General features: G+C 48.5%; 1 protein-coding gene across 1 annotated transcript in view; it reads left to right on the top strand.

Annotated features, from left to right (window-relative positions):
* The window catches only part of LOC106629006 (uncharacterized), a 79,833-nt gene that overhangs the window by 34,286 nt on the left and 23,223 nt on the right, over window positions 1-22,324 (top strand). The window contains exons 16-17 of the mRNA XM_088054225.1: window positions 10,503-10,624; window positions 12,505-12,624. Of these exons, the coding sequence (XP_087910351.1) occupies window positions 10,503-10,624; window positions 12,505-12,624 (242 nt within the window). The remainder of the gene's footprint in view (window positions 1-10,502; window positions 10,625-12,504; window positions 12,625-22,324) is intronic.

The raw sequence follows: 22,324 nt of genomic DNA, 5'->3' as shown, positions 1-22,324 counted from the left end.
GCTAAAAGGAAAAAGAAATCTTCTGTAAAACCTTCAGCCTACACTCCATTCCTGCTGACCAACCAGGCCCTTAATTTTAAACAAGAGCTGAATTTGGGAAGGTTTGCTCTCACATCACTAAAAAGGGCTGCTTTGACACAATTCTCCCTCTGAAAGCAGCCGGCTACAAAACTGCCCTGAGAGAGCGACCGTCACTTAGCCTCTAATGCAGCCAAGCATTCAAGTACTAAGTCATCCTTTCCCAGTTGCTGGAATTTATAGGCACCTGCTTCCCTTGAAATCAAGTGCCTGAGTGCAATTGAACTGGCCAGCGCTCAGCTAACAAACCTGGCAAGAGTGGTTCACAGAAAGATCACAAAGTTGGGGCAGGAGCCCACACTGGGATTTATTTGGAACTAAGGAAACCCATTCTGGAGTCAGCTCCAAGAACATCTTCAACCGAAAAATATGAATTGCCTTTGTAACAGGCATGAAAACCCTTGCTCTTTTCCTCAGCTCTAGATGCAATTATTTGCATAGATGTTAAAACGGAAACAGTTTATCCTAGGTGAGTCAGATGTGACAAAATGTGGCTTGCTTGGCTTGAACTCATCACTTAGTCCAGAATGTGCTGCATTCCACTGGAGCTTAAAAATCACTAAAATGTCTATTGGCATAATCATATTTTTTAACAAAAACAACTGACTGCCATGCAAGGGCTTCATTCTGAAGGCAAAACTGGCTGACAGTGAAGCTAAAAAGCTGCTCATCTGAAATTGGCCTGAACTTTTCATGAAATAGGAGGATCACTTGCAAACATCTGTGAAAGCAATATTCAGCAGTCTTTTAGAAATCCTTCTACGTTTTGCTTGTGACACTGTTCATCCTTCATCCATGTCTCTTGCACAAAGTGCTGCCTCAACACAATTCCATTAGTATTTCTGTTTCAGTCATCACTAGTGTCAGAGCTTGGGACAGGGAGAGGACATGAAGGGGAACAGGGAGTCACCTGAACTTCACATCCTTTTACATCATCTTAACAAAGGAATATGCTCTAAGAGCATCTCTGCATTTTATAGAAGAAGGGAAACCAATCATGTAAGCGACCAAAACATAAGCTTGCATTACTTATGCAGTTGTTCATTGTTTAGCCTGCATTTTTTCCTAATTATTTTAATTAACTTTTTAAGTAATTGTTTAATTAATCATAAGCAGTATATTAATCTTAAGCACTCTATCAGTCTTAAGCACTGTCATTTCCCACTTTAGAGAGCAGGTAGCTAAGAATCTTTTAGCAGTCTACTGTCAGAACTGGATTGTTAGATCACCAAAACTTGTAGTTTTCCAAAACTAACCCTGATAACCTTCAAGCAACAAAGCCTGAGGCATAAAAGGCTGGACACCTGGAAACTACACTTCCTAGCCCTCCGAGAACATGTTGGAGTAACCAGAAGACAAACACTAATAAAAACATTTCTGCCTCAGAGCTCAAAACAACTTATCTGGGAAAAAGTTAATAAACAGACTGAAAAATGTGGACTAATTCAAATGAGAAAGGAGACACCAATATCCAAGCCAATACAATAGAAAACTAATTAATGAGAAGAATGATGCCATTTAGAAGCCATGGACAGTAATTTCTGTGTTTGCTAAAAAGGTATCAATAAGTGGAAAAGCTTTGGAAGCGGTGTGCATGTGGCTGGACTTCTCCACTATGCACCAGAGCCAGAAATAAAGTAATGCCTACTCCTAATATCAAAAAAAAAAAAAAATCCTGTTCAAGGGCTTCATTTATCCTTCCATTTTCAATGACCCCATTAAAAACATGGGACAATGAGAATTCCATGCATTTGGACCAAAAGCCATGCCCAGAGCATGAGTTTACTGAATGTCACAGCAAGGGGTACTTCCAGCTTCCACTGGTACCTCCTCCATGTCATCCTTGAGAGCCAATTCCATCAGGGAACCTGTGACTTCCACTGGCACCCCCTCGGTGTCATCCCTGTGAATCGCCTCCAGCGGGGCGGCTGCCTCAAAGGGGCCCTTGGAGCAGCAGTGGGGCCCCAGCCCTGCACAGCAGGACCCGCAGGGTCAGCAGCACCTGACACCAAAACCACGGCCAAGCCCCCACGGTGTCAACCCCCAGAGCCCGACAGCCACCCCTCACCTGTTGGTCCTGGGACCTCTGGGTCACCCTGACGGGCATGGCAGTGGTGCTGGGGGCCCTGCGGGGTGCAGTGTGGATTAGAGCCCTGTGGAACATGGTGGATTGTGCCCAGGCTCTCTGCTCGGCCATCTGGCTCTGCCTTGGCTGCTCCCGCTCCCACACAGCCACTGCTTCTGTCGCAAAATCTGGGAAATGTAAACTTGATGTTAGAAAAAGGTGTTCTTTGCTGTTTGGCCTCTATGGCTTCCAAGGCTCAGCAACAAGAAGGGAGATTATTTCCATGAAACAGAAAGTAGCCAACAAGCTCTAAGTGATGGCCAGGTGTTGGAAAGGCAAATTACTTCTTGGCTGAATTGACTTTTGAAGGTGTAGGGCTTGACAGGCAAGAGTGATCTCCGACCTAGGGGAGCTTAGCAAAGCTTGGGAAGAAGGATGTACCACTGATACCAATGCTATCAAAGTGGATGATTTGTCCTTAGTCGAGATGGTTGTAGAAATAGAGCTGAATAGAAGTAAGGTTATAAATGATAGGTAGCTGCCTGTCCCTATCACTACTATCTGTCCACAGAGCCCAGAACCAACAGCAGACTCTTCTCTGACTCCCTCTGCTCCTGGAGAAGAGGCCAAAGAGGAGCAAAATGACCACAAGCCTCCAGCGGTGGTCACACCCCAGCCTGAACATTCGGAGACTGTAAGTGCCACTTCTGGCTGGTGTTGTCTTTAGTGCAAGGCAGAGCTGCAAGTTCCTGAGCAGCCAGCACTTGCTGTTGGTAGCTGAGGCTGCTGAGTGCTGGAGTCCTGCCAGCACCTAGCAAGTCACCCCAGCCAATGACAGCTGACAAATGACTTTTGATCTGTCATGTTTAGGCCCCAGTTGCTGGGATTCTGATAGGGGCCAGCCTGAAGCATGAAGGCTCCCTGTGCCCAGAGGAGGGAGCATTTCAAAGACACTCTGCTCAACCATGTCACATTCTGGAGAGGACACTGTGGTCTGGAGAGTCCTGTGCCCTACAGACTGGCCAAGTAGCTGCAGGCACAAAAGATGCTGATCTGGCCACACAAGCGCTTTGGGGTGGTTTGTCTCCATGAGCTTCTTGGTTGTGCTTACCTGGGAGTATTTCAGAGACACAGTGGGGATGTGAAATTTCTGATGGAAATCAGGGATTTTGGTGCCTTTGTTGCCAGGTTGTTGTTTTGCCTCTTCAGGCAGAGCAGTCAGTAGCAGAGCTGACAGGCGCTCTGAGCCCACGTCTCTTTTGGCTTTTGATAAGCAGCAAAGATGATTTTGTGATCCATGAATCCATGTGGGACCACTCTTCTCTTGTGTGGCAAAAGACACAAACTGCACTGTCCTGAACCCTTCTTATGAGGCAAAACCAGAGACTCCATATGTCTGTTGAGAGTTGTTTTTCTGAAGTCTGCAGCTTTGAAAACTCCCCTGGAGCCTGGAGGCTGGGATAAAGCCGCAAGTCCTTGAGTGCTGTCTTGTGTTGCTAAGAACAGGAAAGGCATCTCCAAATTCAGGATGGTGTCTTTAAAGTCAAATGTGCAACTTGGTGCCTGAGCAGCTGCCTGGGACAAAGCACCCAGGGGTGACGCTCAACAGCAGCTGAACCTGAGCCAGCGTGGGCCCAGGTGGCCAAGAAGGCCTGGGGCATGCTGGCCATGTGTCAGCAAGAGTGGGGCAGCAGGAGCAGGGCACTGAGCGTCCCCCTGTGCTGGGCAGCACCGTGGTGCTTCAAGTCTGCTTCAAGCAGACTTCCATCAATCCCTACATGACAGTGCTCACCACTTGGGCCACCTTCCTGCCAAACATCCCCTCCCTGCAGCCAAGAAGATTAGACCCTGGAGTGGGTGACCATTTCATCTTTTGCTTTGTTTATTTGTCTATTGCTTGATAGTAGGAAAAACCCTGTGTAATTTCTCATTCTCCAGCCATTAAAGGTGCTTTGGCTCAACCCTTCCTGCCCACTTGCAGCACTGGAAGAGACTCTGTTAGAATTTGAATTTGGAAGATGGCAGTTCTGGAAAATGCAGTACTTTTGCATGAGAACACATAGTTTGGGGTGGGGTTGTTGGGGCAGAAGGAGCTGTTCTGGTGCCAGGCCAGACAGCAGAGCTTGCACATCACTTTCAGGTGAACAGTGCCCATGCCTTTTGGCAACCCATGGTTGATCAATAGGTGTTGTGTTTGGGAATTGAGCAGGAAATCAATGGCCTTGCATTCCAGCTGGTCCTGAGAGATCAGAGAGGCTGGGAGGGGCTGGGCTTCATTTCTGATTGCAGCCACTACAGCACCATCAGTGTGGTTGAGTGCAAGAGAAGAACTTGTCTGAGCACAGATGCACAGAGACTGCAGTTCCCAGAGCAGTGCTCTGGGTCTGACAGCAAAGGACCAACACAATCCAGATTCCCCAAGAGTGTGATTTATTGAAGCAGCAGGAGAGCAAGTTCAGCACTGCTGCTGATGGGGGCACTGGCTACCAAGTGTTGATGTGTGTAGGGACAGAAAGTATAGCAAGAGAGTTTATAATAGTGAGATCTAGCTGTCTATCTGTCTATCTATCTATCTATCTATCTATCTATCTATCTATCTATCTATCTATCTATCTATCATCTATTTGATAGATGTCAAATATTCCATTTGAATTTTCCCATCTCTGCTCCAAAGCAGTTGGTGGTATAAAGGTCACCTAAAGGCATCCCTTTGAGGAGAGGAGGAGAGACAGGTTCCATTGACTGATCTGGAGCAGGCAGAGATGATTCCCCCTGCAGAGATGGTTGGTTTTTCCCCTCAGAGCTGTTTTCCTCCTCCACTCTCTTCTGCTGTGAAACCTTTTTATCCGACAAATTGCTGCACGTCCTAAGGGAGTGAAACAATCTCAAGCTCTAGGTGGAGTTTGGAGACTTTGGTCATGCATGGATTACATGACACATGGTTTCCTTCATTGGCATCCCTAGGGGTGTGTCAATTCATTTGTTGATGGGGCCTTTGGAGGATCTCTGTTAGTGCCGCTCAGAATTCTCAGCTGACAAAAGAGAGAGGATAAACACCTTGGTCCTCTTCCATATACTCAGGTGGCCATAGGGGCTCTCTGACCTCCATCAGAGGATCAAATTGCACACGTCCTTATCTCCTGAATGACCAGGATTTCTAACAAGAGTGTAGATGTCAGAAAGGCAGGAATGGTGGTGCAGGCCTGAAGAGAACATGAACTCCACAAGTGTCTCTCACAAGGGTTGAAATCACACAGGAAACCACCTGCAGAGCCAGGATGGAGCTGTGGGACAGGGCTGAGTGTCAGTCACTATGGCAAGACAAAGAGGACAGAGCAGAAGGGGAGGGAGGCCCTCAGCAGACCCTTGAGAAATGGCACACATTTCCTGTCAGCTGCCCAAGAGTCTGTTGGGGATTCAGACCCAGATGGACCCTGATTGTACTGCCAGTGTCCCTTTGGAATCTGGGTCTCCCCATGGGCAGAGAACAAGGCAGGAGAGCAGCAGCACAGTGCTTTGGGAACATGTGAGCCCATCAGTGCTTGAGTCTTGGCCCACAAATGTTGTGTGGGGAGTTGAAAGCCCATGTTCTCTTGCTTTCTGTGCAGGTTGTTCTGGAGAAAGAGCAGGAGCAGATTGATCTGTCAGAGATGCCGAGCCAGGCTGAGGGAGAGCTGTTGCCAGCCCGAGAGCAGGAAGAGCAGCTTGGGCAGCAGAGCCACTGGAGAATGGCCAGGTAAGCCTGACTCAGCAGGTGACAGAGTGCAGGGCAGGAAGAGGGGCATAAAACACAGCTCTTGAGCCTGAGGAGATCAGGAGTCCCAGAGGCACTGAAAGCACAGAGCCTTGTAATCTGCAGAGATCAGCACCGGGACAGGAAGTTTACAGTGGAAGCAGAGGTGGGTAGGGAAGCAGAAAGAAGTGACTGAATGAGTGTGATTTTGAGGCTGAAAGAGGGAAAAGCTGAGCCTGATGGCAGCTCCCAGTCACTTGTTCTCCATTTGTGTGTACAGAACATCAAGGCAGAGCCACAAGCAGAGCTGCCTGAAGCTCAGAGTGCCATCGTGGCAGTGAAGAGGAGGCACCAGGAAGACATGAGGATCATCCAAGAGGAGATGACACTCCATCAGCAGAGAGGAGAACAACAAAACCAGGTGAGTGATAGAGTAGAAGACACTCCACTCATGAAGCATACTCTCTGCTGTTTTTTTGAGGACATTTTTCTCCATTTGTGTGTACAGAGCATCAAGGCAGAGCCACAAGCAGAGCTGCCTGAAGCTCAGAGTGCCATCGTGGCAGTGAAGAGGAGGTACCAGGAAGACATGAGGATCATCCAAGAGGAGATGACACTCCATCAGCAGAGAGGAGAACAACAAAACCAGGTGAGTGATAGAGTAGAAGACACTCCACTCATGAAGCATACTCTCTGCTGTTTTTTTTTTGAGGACATTTTTCTCCATTTGTGTGTACAGAGCATCAAGGCAGAGCCACAAGCAGAGCTGCCTGAAGCTCAGAGTGCCATCGTGGCAGTGAAGAGGAGGCACCAGGAAGACATGAGGATCATCCAAGAGGAGATGACACTCCATCAGCAGAGAGGAGACCAACAAAACCAGGTGAGTGATAGAGTAGAAGACACTCCACTCATGAATCATACTCTCTGCTGTTTTTTTGAGGACATCAAGGAAAATCTGCAGGTAGAGCTACAGGAAACTGTTCTCTTTGACTTGAGGTTGGAGTGTTGACATCCCACCTGGCAGCCTAAGAAGGCTTCCAGCAAATGACTGGTGATGAAGAGCCCCAAGGTCGGCGTGAGGCACAGCAACTGTCCCAAGCAGAGATGCTGAAGGTTGAGCGTGTCTCAAAGATGGTGGAGGAAAAGTGGACTCAGTGGGAAGAGGTACAGCATTTGAATAAGGAGCTGCAAATGTGTCTGAAGCCCTTGGAGGGGGAAAGGAATCCTTGGGAGGAAATGGAAAGGTCATTGTTGCAGTCATCCTTCAGAGAATCCATGCAAATGGAATATGAAGGTGGCTATGAACTCGATTAAAACCAACCTCTGGTTTTGACCATTTGGTTTCAGAAGCGGGCATCCAAAATAATCCAGTTTATGAGCTTGGCATGTGGCTAACAGCAACCTCTTACAGGCTTGCATTTGAAAAGGGAACTCGGGGTAATCTCTGCCATTCACTTTTCTGACACCAACTCATTTCTACTCTCAGAGCTACCAAGGAGCCTTGGTTCCCTTTCCTGAGAAGTGGAGCCTGTGCAATTTCTTCATCTCCAGCATTGACACAGATGCTGCTCAGCCACAGGAGGATTTCCCGGAGCTACTGAGTACATCTAGTTTATTTCTTGTCTGAGGGACAGTGAATTGTGTGCACGTGCCAGCATAGCTGTACCAAATGTTCTTCCTCAGACTGGTGTCACAGGGAGCTTTAGGTCTCTCCACAGGAAGTGCTCTGCTTCGAGGCAGGGAGAGAGCACTCTGCATGTTCCTGTTGTCCCTGAGGGGAGCCTGGACTGGTTAAAGTTTACCTGGGCTTCTCTTTCTACCAAAGAAAGAAGCAGGAATTGTTGCTGGACCAGTTGCTTGAGTTCTACCCATTGGCCCAACCCCTGCTCAGATCAGTCTCTAGGAAAACACATCAAGCCCTTTGTGATTCTGCAGCACAACCCATTTAATCTGCTTCTCGCCCATAAGAGCTGCCAGTGTTGTGCCCTCCCATAAAGACCTGGTGGGGCTGAAAAAACATCTCGTTTCATTCTGTGTGTACCTTCACGTGTTGAGGCAGAAAAAGGGCATTGATCCACACCTCGGTGTGTCTGATCCCAAAGCCAATCCCGTTGTGTCCTGAATGGGGACAGCAGCTTGTCAGGGGCTCAGGCTGGCTGTGGCTTCTTGCCATGGCTTGTCAGTGCTCATGCTTGGCCTTTGGCAGCCTTGCTGTGTGCCCTGGCCCTGAGGGCTGCTGTGACTGCAGGGGCTGGAGCCTTCCTTAGCTGGGAGAGTGGCGCTGCCGCCCGGCCGGCCGCTGCAGAGCCGAGCTGGCCCGAGGCAGCAGCCCCTCGTCTGGGCCGGCTTCTGCACGGCACGGCCTGGACTCCCGAGAGGGACAGCATCTCCTCTGGGCAGCTGTGCGTGTCACAGCGGCGCCTGAGCAGCACTGCTGTCCTCGCTGCCCTTGCCCGCTGTGCCCAGTTGGGAAGGTGGGGGGGACGTGTGCGGTGCTGAGAGGCCGAGTCCAATGGCAGCCACTGATCCGCGCTGTCAGGGGGAAGGGAAGCACTGGGCTTCTTCCCATGGGCCACGGGCAAGGGCGTCTTGGAGCTCAGCCTGCTCATACAGGGTGAGGGTGCTGATGCTGAAAGCCCCCTTGGAATGGCTTACAGCATGAGCTGCTCTGCTTTACAGATGGAAAGCCATTCATTCTTTTGGCAAACTGCTGCAAGCTAGAGAAGCTGCCCTCCTCTCCTGGGAATGCATCTCCCTGGGCTTTATTTCCTGACAAGAGAAGTCTTCAAAAGACTGGACAAAACCAGTCTCTCTGCTCGCCATTTGGACTGCAGAACTGCCTGTCTTGTTGCTCTTGCTCATGTTGTTGTTGTTGTTGCTGCCCAGCTGACCACAAAGGGTTCAGAGCCCCAGACAGTGGGGCTGCCTTTCATATCTCCTGGAAGGGGATATTTCTGCTTGAAAGTGAGAATCTTGTATTTTGTTTCCCTCAGGGAGAATGGTGAACATGGAAAATCCCATACCAAAATACATTGAACTGGAAAATCTCGGCAGCGGGTGAGTCCACTGTTACTTCTACACAGCCTTGGGCCAGGTGTTTCACTGGTGGAATATCCATCAAGTGGGAAGTCAGAACAGCTGCAAACATGTTTAGACACCGGGGTTAGTCTGCCCCATCTCTCAGTACTGGCCAGAATTTGTAAGTGTGCTCAGAAGGCATTGTCAAAGACCTCCCCATGCTGCCAACCAAGGTCTTGCCTGCAGCAAGGAACAGAACCTGGTAGGCTTTCAAGTCATCTGTACATTGTTCTGTCACGTGTTTGGGTGGCCTGGGTAAGTTCAGGATGTGTTTTTCTCCAGCTGCAGTTAGAATTGTGTGCCAAAGCCCCGGCTGTTTCTTGGTACTTGAACAGGTGGATGAGCTTGCAGTCAGGTGCCTGGGGCTGGGATCCAAGGCGTGCGGTTGACGCCGGTGCTGTTCCTTTAGCACAGGAGCAGGGCCATCCCTGGGTTGCACAGTGCTAGTGACAGTGAAGACTCCAGCTCCCCACCATGTCCTGGGGCTGAGTTCAGCTCCACAGGGACAGAAAAAAACCTTCTTTGTGACCTCTGGTGATGTGGGAAGAGGAAAGAAAGCTGCAAGAATAAGGGGAATGTGTTGGCTGTTTTAGGATTGGAAATTTTCCTGTGGATTGAAGAACACATGATAACAAAGTCTCTTTGGCCACCATCTATTTCAGTGCCAGCAGCACAGAGCTGTTAGCATTGGGATGGGTGCTTTCATGGAGACCATGGCAGAGCCTGGTGTCATGGAGAACTTGCAAAAACCTCCCATTTCCTGCACGGCACTTTGTGCAATGGGCACATAATGAATGCATTGACTTGAGTATCCAAATGAGCAGAGGGTTACCATAGGGATGGCACTTCTCCTTCTTCTGAGCTGACCATGAAAAGGTTTCCTTTTGCCACATAAAAAAGCTAAAACATGCAGACTGCTGAGACACAGAGCTGCAAGCAGCCCTTGTGTGCCCCTTTATGCCCAAACTGGCATTTTCATCCCAATACATTTGTGCAGGCATCTTAATGTGTCTGTGTTGAATATGAGATTCCAAATGCTTGTTTCATTGCGTGAGGAATGCCTGATAGACTTCCTTTGTTTTCTTCCAGTTACCATTGTTTTCAAGAACAGTGGCAAAAGCTTGATGAGTTTTGTTTTCTGGCAGCTGTGCTTAAGGGACCAACAAGCACTGCAGAGATTATTCATGTAATAATCCTTGGAAGCAGTAGAGTTAGTATAGCTAAGTCCCTCTTCAAAACAGTCTTATGACAAAATATGTCAAGCTGGTGTGAATCCTCAGAGAAGGAAACATGCTTTTGGTCATGTAGTTCCCATAATTAGGTCAGTCAATGAAATCAGCTGCCAAGGCAAGTTCTGCTGGATGTTGGAAAAGCTACATCGGGATTAGGTTTTTTCTTGGTACAGGACAGTCATCTCTACCTCTCTGCCATGGCAGAAACTGCCAGTGCAGAGTGGAGCTTAAACAATGGGCTCTGGGAGAGCAGTTAGAGATGGGAAAGAAACAGGTGGAGCCTTGTGTTTCCTTTTTCTCCAGCATCAACGGATAGCCACGGGAGGGAGACCAAAGCTGCGGCAGCACAACCTATTCTCACCATGCCTGTGTGATTTCCTGTGCTGCTGCCTGCAGACAGACGAGGCACGGCGCTGGTCTGCTGAGGAGCTCCTGCAGGTAAAATGCCGAGGGGCTGTAGGTGAAACAGTGTCCAAGGGATGGGCTCCTCCTCCACTGAAATCCAAGGCATCAGATGAGCCTTCCTCCTCCTCACCTGTAGGGACCTGTAAAGGTCACCTGATCCAAGTGCCCTGCAATGAGCAGAGAGATCTTTAAAGGGATCAGGATGCTCAGAGCCCCTTCCCACCTAACCTGGAACGGTTCCAGGGACGGGGCACCTACAAGCACTTGGGGCAACCTGTGCTAGTGTTGCACCATGGTCTGAGTGAAGTTCTTCCTTAGACCTAATCTGACTCACTCCCATTTTTCTTGGAAGTATTAGCCCACATCATACTGGACCTGTTCAAATAGACATCCCACGCTCCCACAGAAGCCAGTTTGAAGTTTTGGAAAGTCTCCCTGGGGTCTATTCTCTAGGCTGAATAACTCCAGGTCTCTCAGCCTGTCCTCAGAGGAGATGTAGAGCAATCCAGATTACAGAGGTGTGAAATGGCGGTGGAGGAAGCCAAGGAATCCAGTCCCGGCCGAGCGGTCAGAGATTTGGCTGTGAGAAGGAGGGGCTGTTGAAGGCTCACTGTGAGCCTCTGAGGGGCTCTGGTTTGTGCCCCCTGCTGTTGTAGTTAGTTTATTTAATTTTGTTAAGGATTTGTTGAAGCTTCTTAGTACGTTCTTGTTTCCCCCATTGATTGTATTGGTTTGGCCCCAGTTGTCAGTTATGTAAACCCCTCCTATTTTCCCTGAATGCTCCCTGCCAGTCACCTTAGCCCTGCCCCTACCCCCCTATTCATCATTGTAAACCCCACCCCTTCTTTCAGACCCTTCTGTATCAAACAATTATCCCTCGAGGCCCCACTGGTTAGTGTCTCTTGCTCCCTCCCTCTGTGAATCCCTATTGGTCTGAAATTTGTGATCCCCTCCCCTAACTCCACCTCTCAAGATTCCCCATTGGTCTACAGTTTGTACCCTCCCCTGGAGATCAGGCCATACTTAACTCCTTGCACAGCAATGCTCAGGGCTCCCTTGGACCTGATCCCTTCCAGCGTGGGCCCCTCGTTTCCCTGACCTAATTAAACCATTGCTGGGAACCTCAATGCAGGAGAGACTCCTCTACTTTCTTGTCTCCACACTTGATGCTATGCACCACAGAACTTGGGGTGGCCCAAGACTCTGGAGGTTTCACTGAGGGAAAAGCGTACTCCCCAGGATTCCCCACTCCTGGCGTTAGCCTGCGCTGGAGTGCAAAGACCACCGAAGAGCCAGCCGGAGCTCCCATGCAGCATCACCCTGCCCCTCTCTTAGAGGTTTCTGCCATGCAAACAGGGACAGCTGAGAGAGAGGGTTGTGTCCCAGCCCCATCTGTTGCCTGGCACGGTCCAACAGACAGCAAGTGCCCCAGGGTTACTGCCAGGTTGTGTGGTGGAGAGGGAACTGCAGGACCCAGTGCCACTGGGCTGTCCCTGCTGGGAAGGAAGGTGCCATCCAGCACTGGAGGAGCAGGGCATGGAAAGGTAGACACTGCTCTGTCTGCCTGTGGAAATTAGCACAGTGCCTGTTTTTCAAAGAGAGGGACCTATGTGAGGCTTTGGAGTTTCCTGAAAGGTAGAAACCCCAGGGACAGAAACCATCATTTCTAGAGCACTGGCGGGGAAAAAGTCCCATCAAGTTTAGACACCAGAATTCACGGATGAGTGGGACTCTGGGCCAGGTTTGCCTGTGATGGCAAGGTAGTGCACATGAAGATGGAGGTGCAGAAGGTCTTGTCTGCCCCCTTTCTGGGTCTTTCCAGGAAGCAGAGGAATCCTGAGTGAGGCTGTGAAGCTCTTGAGCTTGTAAAGTCATGGTTTAATGTTTTCTGTTGGTTTTTTTCCTGTGGACAGCATCCATTTGTAACACCAGCCAAGCCAGCATCCACCCTGTCACCACTCGTCATTTCAGTGAGGAGCAAGAAGAAGAAGAAGACTACAAAAGTGTCAGAAGACACCATCTTCACAACTAGTGTAGAGTAGGACTGTAGTGTAGGATTGACGAGCAGTTTTGTAGAGTAGGATTGTCAAGTAGCCGGATTGTAGTGGAGGATGTAGTGTAGGATTCTAGAGTAGAACTGGGAATAAATAAAGTTTTCTGAAACATCAGCTCATTTGGAAGATTCCCCTCCTTCTGACTCTTTCAGAAAACTCAAAGAAAACCGTATTGTTTAATGGGTGGGAACTTGACCCTTGCAAGAGAAACAACATATTGGTCAATGGGTGGGCAGTTAACTTTTGAAAGAGGAACAGTGCATAATGGAGGCATTGTTGGCATGGAGTCGGTATGCTGAGTCATGGTGGCCTCATCTCTCATGCCAGCCTTGCGGTAGCTGATGCTGTCACTGGGAAAATCCCACTCCTGAGCAGGAGATACAAGGTCTGGTTCTGGCTTGGAGGGGTGAGAAGGATGAGATGCAGACTGTTTTGATGCAGGAGATGCCCTGAAATTGCACTGCCTACCTGCCCCTCCGACCGAGCACCATGCTTTATATCCTTCTCCTGCTTAGCAGGTTTCTGGGAGTCCAGGGGTTGGTATATATTATTTGCTACTGCAACTAATAGAATAAATTTTCTTTGCAACCCCAGTTGTGTCTTGGCTTCTTTTCTACATGGGTCTCCTGCTGAAGCTATGACAATGACTACTTGAGACACTCAGATCAACCCTACGTTCATGTCAGTAAATTCTGAGAAGTGATTTAAATTTGTCAAATAATCAGGCAATATTTAGCCTGTGAGTTTCAGCAAAGTATTGAGTATGTCTCTTAGTTCCAAGGATACAAACTAGTAGGTGAGATTGCTGGGTGTGCACAAGTTGGGAAAGGTGTTGTATTTCTTTTTGTATTACTTCTTGTATTACTTGTTGCTGTGGGATCTCAGTCTCCTCAGGGCTGTGTTCTCTTGGGATACTCCTTCACAAGGAGCTCCACTTATCTCAGTTCTCCGGGTCAGGAAGAAAACTTCAAAGCTCAGAAGGATCTTCTTTCTTGTGTTTATTAGGATGTTATCAAAATACTTGGCAGGCCTTCCCAGACTTTCTGCACAAGTTCAAATCACCATAACCTGGCTCACTTTGGCTCTGAAGGCATAAAATAGCCCCAAACCATGTGGCTGTTTCATCTTTATATCCATTTCTACCCAATTAACAATGGACACGTGTATTGTTTTTATATATTAACAAATAAGTTTTCTGTATCTACTTGCATAACTAAAACTGTGACTAACTTTCAACCAATCACTCTTTGTGCTCTTACAAACTGCAGAATTGTGGAGAAGAAGAACTTTTTCCTCCATCTTTACTCCATCTATTAAACACTCTAGAATCAGTATTTTTTATTTCAGTGATACACTAAACATCATAGTAGTTTCTACGTAATTTTTTGTAAGTCCTGGTTTACCCAAGGATATTTGGAAGCCATTCTGTCAGTGACAGACAAGATCAATACCTTTTTGGAGAATACGACAGAGAAATAATCCTCCATTTCTGGATTCCTACAGAAGGGATTCCCCACGCACCCAGAGCAGAAATAAAGAAATGCCTCCTTTCTAATCCTCAGCTGGCTGTGGGAATCAGGCCCTGCTTGTTAAAGTTTGGCAATTTCCATTGAGCAGGTAAGAAAGGTCAAAATGAAATTTTCCAGCTCTGGTTTACCTTTTTGGGGGACAAAGCTTTCTGCTACAGGTGCCCTGAGTGTGTGCAGAGTAATGCAGCTCCCACACACTCCTTGGTTTTCTTCACAACTCATCATCACTTGTTCCCAGATGTGTCCAGCTCTGGCAGGAGAAAGAGCCCACAGCGCAGTGGGCACCGTGCCCTGCCCAGCCAGAGCTCTCTGGCACAGAGCAGCAGCAGCAGCAGCAGCGCCAGCACTTTTCAACCTGCTCCTGCCTTGGCTTCACCTGGGGGACAGAAGCCTCTAGAAATCAACATTGAAACTCAGATTCCCAGCTTGGAGCAGCTGCTGCTGCTGCTGGTGGGCAGATCCTACCAGTTCAACTGCTTCCAAATGGGAATAAAGGCCAAGGTAGAGATGGACAAACAGAGGAGCCCTGGGCACATCCAGTAAATGTACAAATATGTGGAGAGATTTGTTAAGAATTATTTCAGCTGTTACGGCAACAGTGCTTTCTTTCCTGGTTCTGTGCAATGCTTTGGGCCATTCTCTTGGTCTGGTTGCCTTGTCTTTGGTCCCATCTGAATGCTCAGTTGGGCAACAGGCTGTAGGTGCTTGGGCCACTCTTGCTTTTACTCTTGGTTCCCTTGAACAACAGGGTTTGTTTCACCAGGGGAGTGTGTGCAGCTTTGTGATAGAGGAGAACTTCCCAAGCTTGTGCTTCCTGTAGGGAAGGTTGGGTGTCTTTGGATAAATCCCCACATCAACGCAGAATGCTTGCTTTGGGATGTCAGGGCATGGTTGCCACCATTGTCGTGGTGACATCAGAAGGTTGCCTTGGTGCACGGAAGGCCTCAGTGTCAGAGCAGCTCTTGGGCTTGCTCAGTGCAGGAGCATCCTCCTGCTTGACGTGTTTTTCAGTGGGCAGCTGCACACTGACAGGAGCCTTGTTCTTCTTGTGCTGGAGCACAGTCTGCAAACTGGCACAGCAGTGCTCCAATGATGGAGCCACTCACTGCTGCAGTTTGCGGTGTTTACGGCATCGTTTATTCCGGCTATTACTTGACCAGTAAGTAGAGGTTTTCCCTGGCTGTAACCTAACCTTGCTTTTGTAGGTCTTCCTGCTTTTTCTTAGTCACTGGGTTGATTTTGAAACAGAAAGACCATTAGGATGTCACTGCTTTGCTAAAGCTCCTGTCAACACATTCAGCAAAAACAGAGTGTCTGTAGCCAGAAGTCTGTAGGCAGCATTTGCAAGGTAACCTGCAGGGGTTCCGTTCCCAGCGGAGGAAAAGGAGAGAAAGGAAGGAGAGTCTGTGGCAGCAGAGTCTGTCCTTTCCTCAGTTTGCTGGGTCAAGCAGGACACCTTTGAAAAAGTAGACTGAGAGACCTTCTCGGAAGGCCTTCTAAAATCTCTGCGGTTGTTCCCAGAATTCAGAGAAAGATGATATTTTTTTATTTTTTTAATTTTATCATGAAAGGATTTGACTGTCTAAGTTCACCCTTTTCTGAGTGCTAAAACAGCAAGTCCCTTTGCAATGAAATGCATACTCCAAAGCAGTGCGTGTCTACTCCTGAACCCTGGAGCTGGTGCTGCACTGTTTCACAACAGATCTGCCACAGCCCAGGGGGACTTAGGAAAGCTGTTCTGGGCAACTGTTTTCAGAAAGTTAATGAGAATTAATGCATGCAACTAATAAAATAAAATAAATAAATAAATAAATAAAAAAAGGAAGGTATTTGTAGGAGAGAATTAAACAAGCTGCTTTATGTCTTGGGTAGAACAGAAGATTTGAGCATTAAAAAATAATATGCATTATCTCGATCGAGATTCTATTCATATACGTGCAAAACAGGCCAAAGTGCAGGCACAACCAAGAACATTGCCCTGTTCCCTTGCTGCATGTGTGAAAGAACTATGTCTCCTGGAGGACGCTGTCGAAGGAAAATACCCTCTCTTTGGGTTCACTTACTCTGTGGGATTCAGCAGCCCAGGCAGTTTTCTCACCCCATTGGGTTCATTTTCCCTTGCTCACTGCAGGTCACCTGAGGCGTGTGTTCAGAGGTGCTGATCCTGTGGTGAGTGAGAAAGGAACCTTTGATACTCAAGTGTTTAGGAATGGTAAAGCTAACTGTGACATTAGCCTGCAGCACTAGAGTATAGATAGCCAGCTGAATAGGCTGAAAATAAATACTTTTCCATGCAGCAGCAAAAGCAAAGGTGTGGCTACTTATTTCTGTGGATGCTAGCTTTGGAGCAGGCTGCAGGCCCCATGGCCTCTCAGTCCTGCCTGAGAAGCTGGCCTGAGAAATTCACGGGAGGATTTCAAAACAATCCTCAGAAACAGAAAACAACTGCCAGGCGCTGTTTGTCTGTCCTCTTATTTTCCTTGCAGGAGAAAGTCAGGGGGTAGTGAACCCCACTGATCAATGATGGTGATGTGGTGATTTACTAACCAATAAGAGTTTCCTTTCTGTACTTTCCACGAACTAATCTATATAACAAGCCTAGAACAATAAACTAGAAAATTTCTCCTGTTGTGACTCCCTTGAGAGTCCGTGTCGTTCTTTCCCGCTGTTCCTAATTAGAACGACGTATTTCCTAATTTTCCATTTCAGAGCTTTAAAGAACTAAAAGCTCCGTTTTGCCCAGGGAACCTTGCTCGCTGCTAGTAGCCAAAGAGGAATATAGAATTCAGAGCCATTTGCAGTAGGCTTGAATTAATCCTTTTTCAATCAGTGGGAATGACTTAGATTCCTTTTGTTATCAAAGCTGATGATTTTGCCTGAGTAGAGCAGGTTGTAGATGTGAAAAGCAATCAAGTTAGAAGTAATAAGTAATGGCCTGTCCCTCGTGCTTGTCTCGTTCCACAGAGCCCAGAACCAGCAGCAGTCTCTTCCCTGGCTCCCTGTGCTCCTGGAGAAGAGGCCAAAGAAGAGCAAATTGATCAAGTGGAGCACAAGTGGCCTGAAAATTTCATGACAGTGAAAGTGCCAGTTCTGGGTGGAGCTGTCTTTAGTGCGGGGCAGAGCTGCAAGTTTCTGGCCAGCTAGTGCTTGCTGTTGGAGGCTGAGGGTGCTGAGGGCTGGAGTCCTGGCAGCACCTAGCCATTCCCTCCAGCACAAGACAGCTGGGAACTGGGCTTTGAGCTGTCGTGCTGAGGCACCAAAGTGCTGGTGCCTGCGGGGGAGCACGTGGCTGCTTGGCTCAGTGCAGCTCTGTCTCTTGGCTTCTGCAATGCCATGGCCAAGGGCACACGTGGGAGTTCTGGGCCTCACAGGGCTTGGTTTGTTTGCTTTCCCTTTTTACAATTCTGTGTTCAGCTAGTGAAACAGCTCCGTAGTTTTGTGAACAATTCTTACAGAGTCTGGTGGTCCATCTGTCTTTTGGCTTTTGTTAAACTGTTGCCATGACATGCTGCCGGATTTTCCCCAGCCAGCTCCCGGCACCAGGCCAGGAGTGGGCTGCTCCGGGACAGCACAGGAGCTTAGGGCTTATGCTCTATGGCACTGGCTGTCCAGCGTCAGGGGCAGGAGCAAGGACGAGGGAGACGTCTTCCATGTGCCTTCCAAAAGGGATTTATTCTCTTGAACGATCCAGAAACAAAAGACAAAAAAACTAGGGTCGGGGGTGTACAGCAACTTATATGCAGAGGAGGAGCAAGGGGCGTGTACAAATAATAACCCAACAGGGAAGACTTGGGGGAGGAGCACAAGGCGGGGTTACATAATACATAAACCAATGAAGAACACAAGGGGAGGAGAGTGGGGCACATGGGCCAATGGAGCTCGGAGGAATAGGGGAATTCCAAACGGGGCGGTCCAGGCAGGGGGTGGCACAAGGGAGGATTGACAACTTAATGGGCGGGGGAACAGGGAACATTCGGGAACAAGGGGCAGGTGTCAGGGTGGATTGGCAACCGGGGTAGGAGGGCACAACTGGGAGTAAACTATTAACAGGGGTGGGGGGTACGACTTAACAATACAAAAGATAATTGAATCAAATAAAATGAATAAAAATATACCACAACACTGTCAGGAGATGATAATGTTGTCCATGAAGCTGTGAAGGCCATTCTTGTCCCATGAGGCCTAAGAAACAAACTCTGCAGTTCTGAACCCTTCCTCTGAGGTTAAAAGCATAAGCAGCAAGGTTCTGTGGATACATTTTGTGGTGAAGTCTGCAGCTTTGAAAGCTGCTTTGAAGCCTTGAATGCGGGGTGACGCTGAAAGTCCTTGAGAACAGGAAAGGCATCTCCAAATTCAGGATGCTGTCTTTGAAGTCAAATGTGCAACTTGGTGCCTGAGCAGCTGCCTGGGCCCAAAGCAGCCAGGGGTGCCGCTCAACAGCAGCTGAACGTGAGCCAGCTTGGGCCCAGGTGGCCAAGAAGGCCTGGGGCATGCTGACCATGTGTGAGCAATAGTGGGGCGAAAGGAGCAGGGCACTGAGCGTCCCTCTGTGCTGGGCAGCGCCGCGGCCGCAGCTGGAGTGCTGTGTCCAGTCCTGGGCCCCTCTGATCAGAAAGTCATTGAGGGGCTGGAGCGTGTCCAGAGAAGGACAAGGGCACTGGGGAAGGCTGTGGAAGACAGGTCCAATGAGGAGGTGTTGAGGAAGCTTTAGCCTGGAGACAGGCAGGCTGATGAGGGACCATCAGCATCCCCTCACTGCATCCAATTATTGTTTTAGACACTAGAGGGGGTCACATTATTATGGTTTTTTTTGGTTGCATTTTTGCAATCTTAGGAATCAAAACCTGGTTTGTTTTTTTTTATTTTTTCCACAATGGAAAGTTGTTTTGCTGAGTATTTCCTGCCTTTTTCCAGTACTGGGAGAGGTTCTGATATAATTTTAATTTTCCATATGGCAGTTCTGAACGATGGAGTATTTTAGCACAAGAACACTTATTTTGAGGTGGGGACTTCGGTGCAGGAGGAGCTGTTCTGGTTCTTGGCCAGTCAGCTGGGCCTTGCACATCAATTTCAGATTAACATGGTCCGTGTCTTTGGCAGCTCTCATCCCAGCCCCTGGCACGGGAGCAGTATGTGTTGTGTTTGGAAATCGGGCAGAAAATCAATGCCCTTGCATTCCAGCTGGTCCTCAGTGATTAGTGGAACTGAGAGGGGCTGGGCTTCATTTCTGATTGCAGCCACTTCAGCACCATCAGTGTGAGAAATGAACTTGTAAAAATTCGTAAAAATCTAAATAAATGTATATAACAATAATGATATAAAATATAAAGTACAGTATGACACACAAGCCCTTCCCAGATCTAGCCACGAATTCCCACTCAAAGGATAACGATCCTAGCCGGCGCCCATCAACAAAAGAATAGACAGGACGCGGCCCATCAAGCTGACAGGAAAAAAAAAAAACAAAACTCCTCAAACTGACAAGGACAGGCTCCGTGACCATCAACGGGGAAGAATAGGCAGGACACGAAACATCAAGCCAAAACGGAGAGGCACCGACGAGATATTCATCACCGGACCCGAACACCTCGCCTTGCGGGCTACCGTTGGGGGAAGCCATCAAGTAAACAAAAGGAAAAATCCAGCCGAAATATCCATCGGCTCCAACCCGGATCCAGCCATCCCATCCGGATGGTCTGAACCACAAGAGCCACTCAGAATTTCTTTACATATGAGGAGACTCGGTCCGGACGTCCATTTGACTCTATTCTCCAACGCCAGGAAATCAATTCATACGACAATCAAGGACCGTTGATGAATGGTGCCTGCCTGGAATTTGGCCTCAAGGCTAAAAATCCCTATAAAAACCCCGGACAGTCTACCCTCCTTCGTGGATTTGGGAACACCTATACCTTTGGGTATAGACCCCTGTCCACCCAGCGCTGCACTGTTTGTTTTATTGTGGTTTTTCCTCATTGTTTATTTTTTTATAGAAATTGTTTTATAATAAATTGTTTTTATTTAACCCAAATCTGCCTTTGCATTTATAACAGATTGGTGCCGTGACTCGGATCGGAGAAACTGCGGGGAATCTCGCTGCCCAGGACGGGTACCCCCCGCTGATTTTGGCGGCCTGGTGAGTTGAGAACCCCCGTAGTTCGTTCCGATATCCGAACCAAATTTAGGCGGAGGTAAAAACCACAATAAAAAGGATAAATCCGGATCGGAGAGCTCGGAAGCACGGAGCCTTCGGGAGCCGCGGCATACTTTGCTCGTAAAACGTCTAGTGCGCACAAGGGACACCCACGCAGGAAAAATAGCTGTAAGTACTGCTGGTTGAGCGGGCGATCGGGCAAGTGTGTGAGACGTGATCTGATCACGAAGCGAGTGCGGACTTCAAGGTCGCGTTTCCATCCTCCCGCGAGGGAATTGGCCGGCCGCGAAGGAAGCGATACAGAGTGAAAGGTTGGTTTTCCCTCGACACACACTCCGTAAAACCTGAGACCAAAGGGTGTCTCGGGAAACTGATCGCAAGGTACTTGGAGGGGAAGGGACGTCTTGTCGAGCTCGAGGCTGGTAAACCCTCTTAGTAACGGACCCAGGGAGAGGTCCAGGGAAGAATCAAAAGTTCCGATTACAAGAGACCTCAGCTCAGCTCGCTGAAAGGTGAGTATCGGCAAATTTTGATTCCTAAGTACACAACGCAGAAACTGATATCGACTCACGGAGAAGACGAAGAAAGGTAAGAATATATTTTGGCGAAGTATAGGGCAGAAAAAGAGTAAGCTTCAAGGAAGAAGCACAGGAAAAGATTCCTCCGATCAGGGGGAGGAATCACCAGACATCCCACTGGAAAAGTCCCTTGGGGTGGATGCTAAAACACTAGGAAGATTGTCCCCAGAGGAAGGGGAAATCAAAGGAGAAAATTAATACATTATTGTATGGAGGTTTGGGGAGGACAGGAGTTGAGAAGTCACCTACACTTGGCCAGTGTTAGGCACATTTGAAAAATGGACGTGTTAACAAGTTGTTCTCCTATGTGGAGAACAAAGTCCCCTCAGATTCCTTGAGGAGAAGGAATACGCTAAGCTCTGGGTAAATGTCAGAGTAGGCTATTCCCAATATAAGCAAAAAAGAAAAACGTGAGTCGAAAACTGAGTCCTGGGAACCCCTCGATCACTTACCACACCCCCGTATCGAGGACTCAGCGGGACCTTCCTCTGCAGATCAAGTAATGCCCACAGCACCCTTGGGCCCCCGAGACCAACCCACTGAGATACGTGTGTCTCAAGCGGGAGAGTCGGGGGCCAGCAGCGATGCCGGCAGCCCTTCCCCTTTCCCCCGCCTGTAAACACACGTAACCACAGCAACCTCCTCGGAGGTTTTTTTTCTGCGCAAGGCTGGGGAACACCCTATCCGTCCCTGCCGGTCCAGCCGCACCACTACCGGGACCCCTCCCATACAACGGAGGGGGCTCCTCCTCTCAAGATTCAACCGGGGTGACGGCAGAATTCCCACCATTAAAAACCGGGGAGGCAACACACAATCACCAATTCCCCTCACCGCAAGTAGAACCCGTTTTAAGAGCGAGAATGATAGATAATGAATGGGGAGAGAGTGAAGAGGGGCACCGGTTGTTCTCTCTTAGGGAAGTACCGACGGCCCCTGGAGTGATCAGTTTTTGTGAATGTCCCCCTTAACTCTGGAAATGTTAAGAACATTTAAAAAAGAGATGGGGCGGTTGTTAGATGCCCCTCTCGGAGTGGCTGAGAGGTTAGATGAATTTTTAGGGAGTAGCATTTATACCTTTTGACGATCTTATGGCAATCCTGAGATCACTGTTTAATCCGGAGGAAAGAGAGATGATTAAACAAGCCGGGATCAGAGACTGGGACAGACGCAATCCACAGGGGATGCCAGGTAACCAGAAATGGCCTAGCGCAAGCCCGAGCTGGAATGCACAAACAGAGGAAAGCAGATAGAACATGATGGATTTAAGGAGCATGATTGTACAAGGTATAAGAGAAGCGGTCCCTAGGGGCCAGAATATTAGCAAAGTTTTTAGAGAGTGTCAAAGAAAAAAAGGAACCACCCACTGAATAGATCGAGAGATTACGGCGAAGTTTACAGATTTACTTGGATGACCGAAC

This window comes from Pseudopodoces humilis, chromosome 4 (assembly GCF_049639895.1).
Source record: "Pseudopodoces humilis isolate 2021_Gansu_Grassland_sample_001 chromosome 4, ASM4963989v1, whole genome shotgun sequence".
Taxonomy (NCBI): Eukaryota; Metazoa; Chordata; class Aves; order Passeriformes; family Paridae; genus Pseudopodoces; species Pseudopodoces humilis.
The sequence above is the reverse complement of the archived record's forward strand: the minus strand, read 5'-3'. Positions and strand labels throughout refer to the sequence as shown.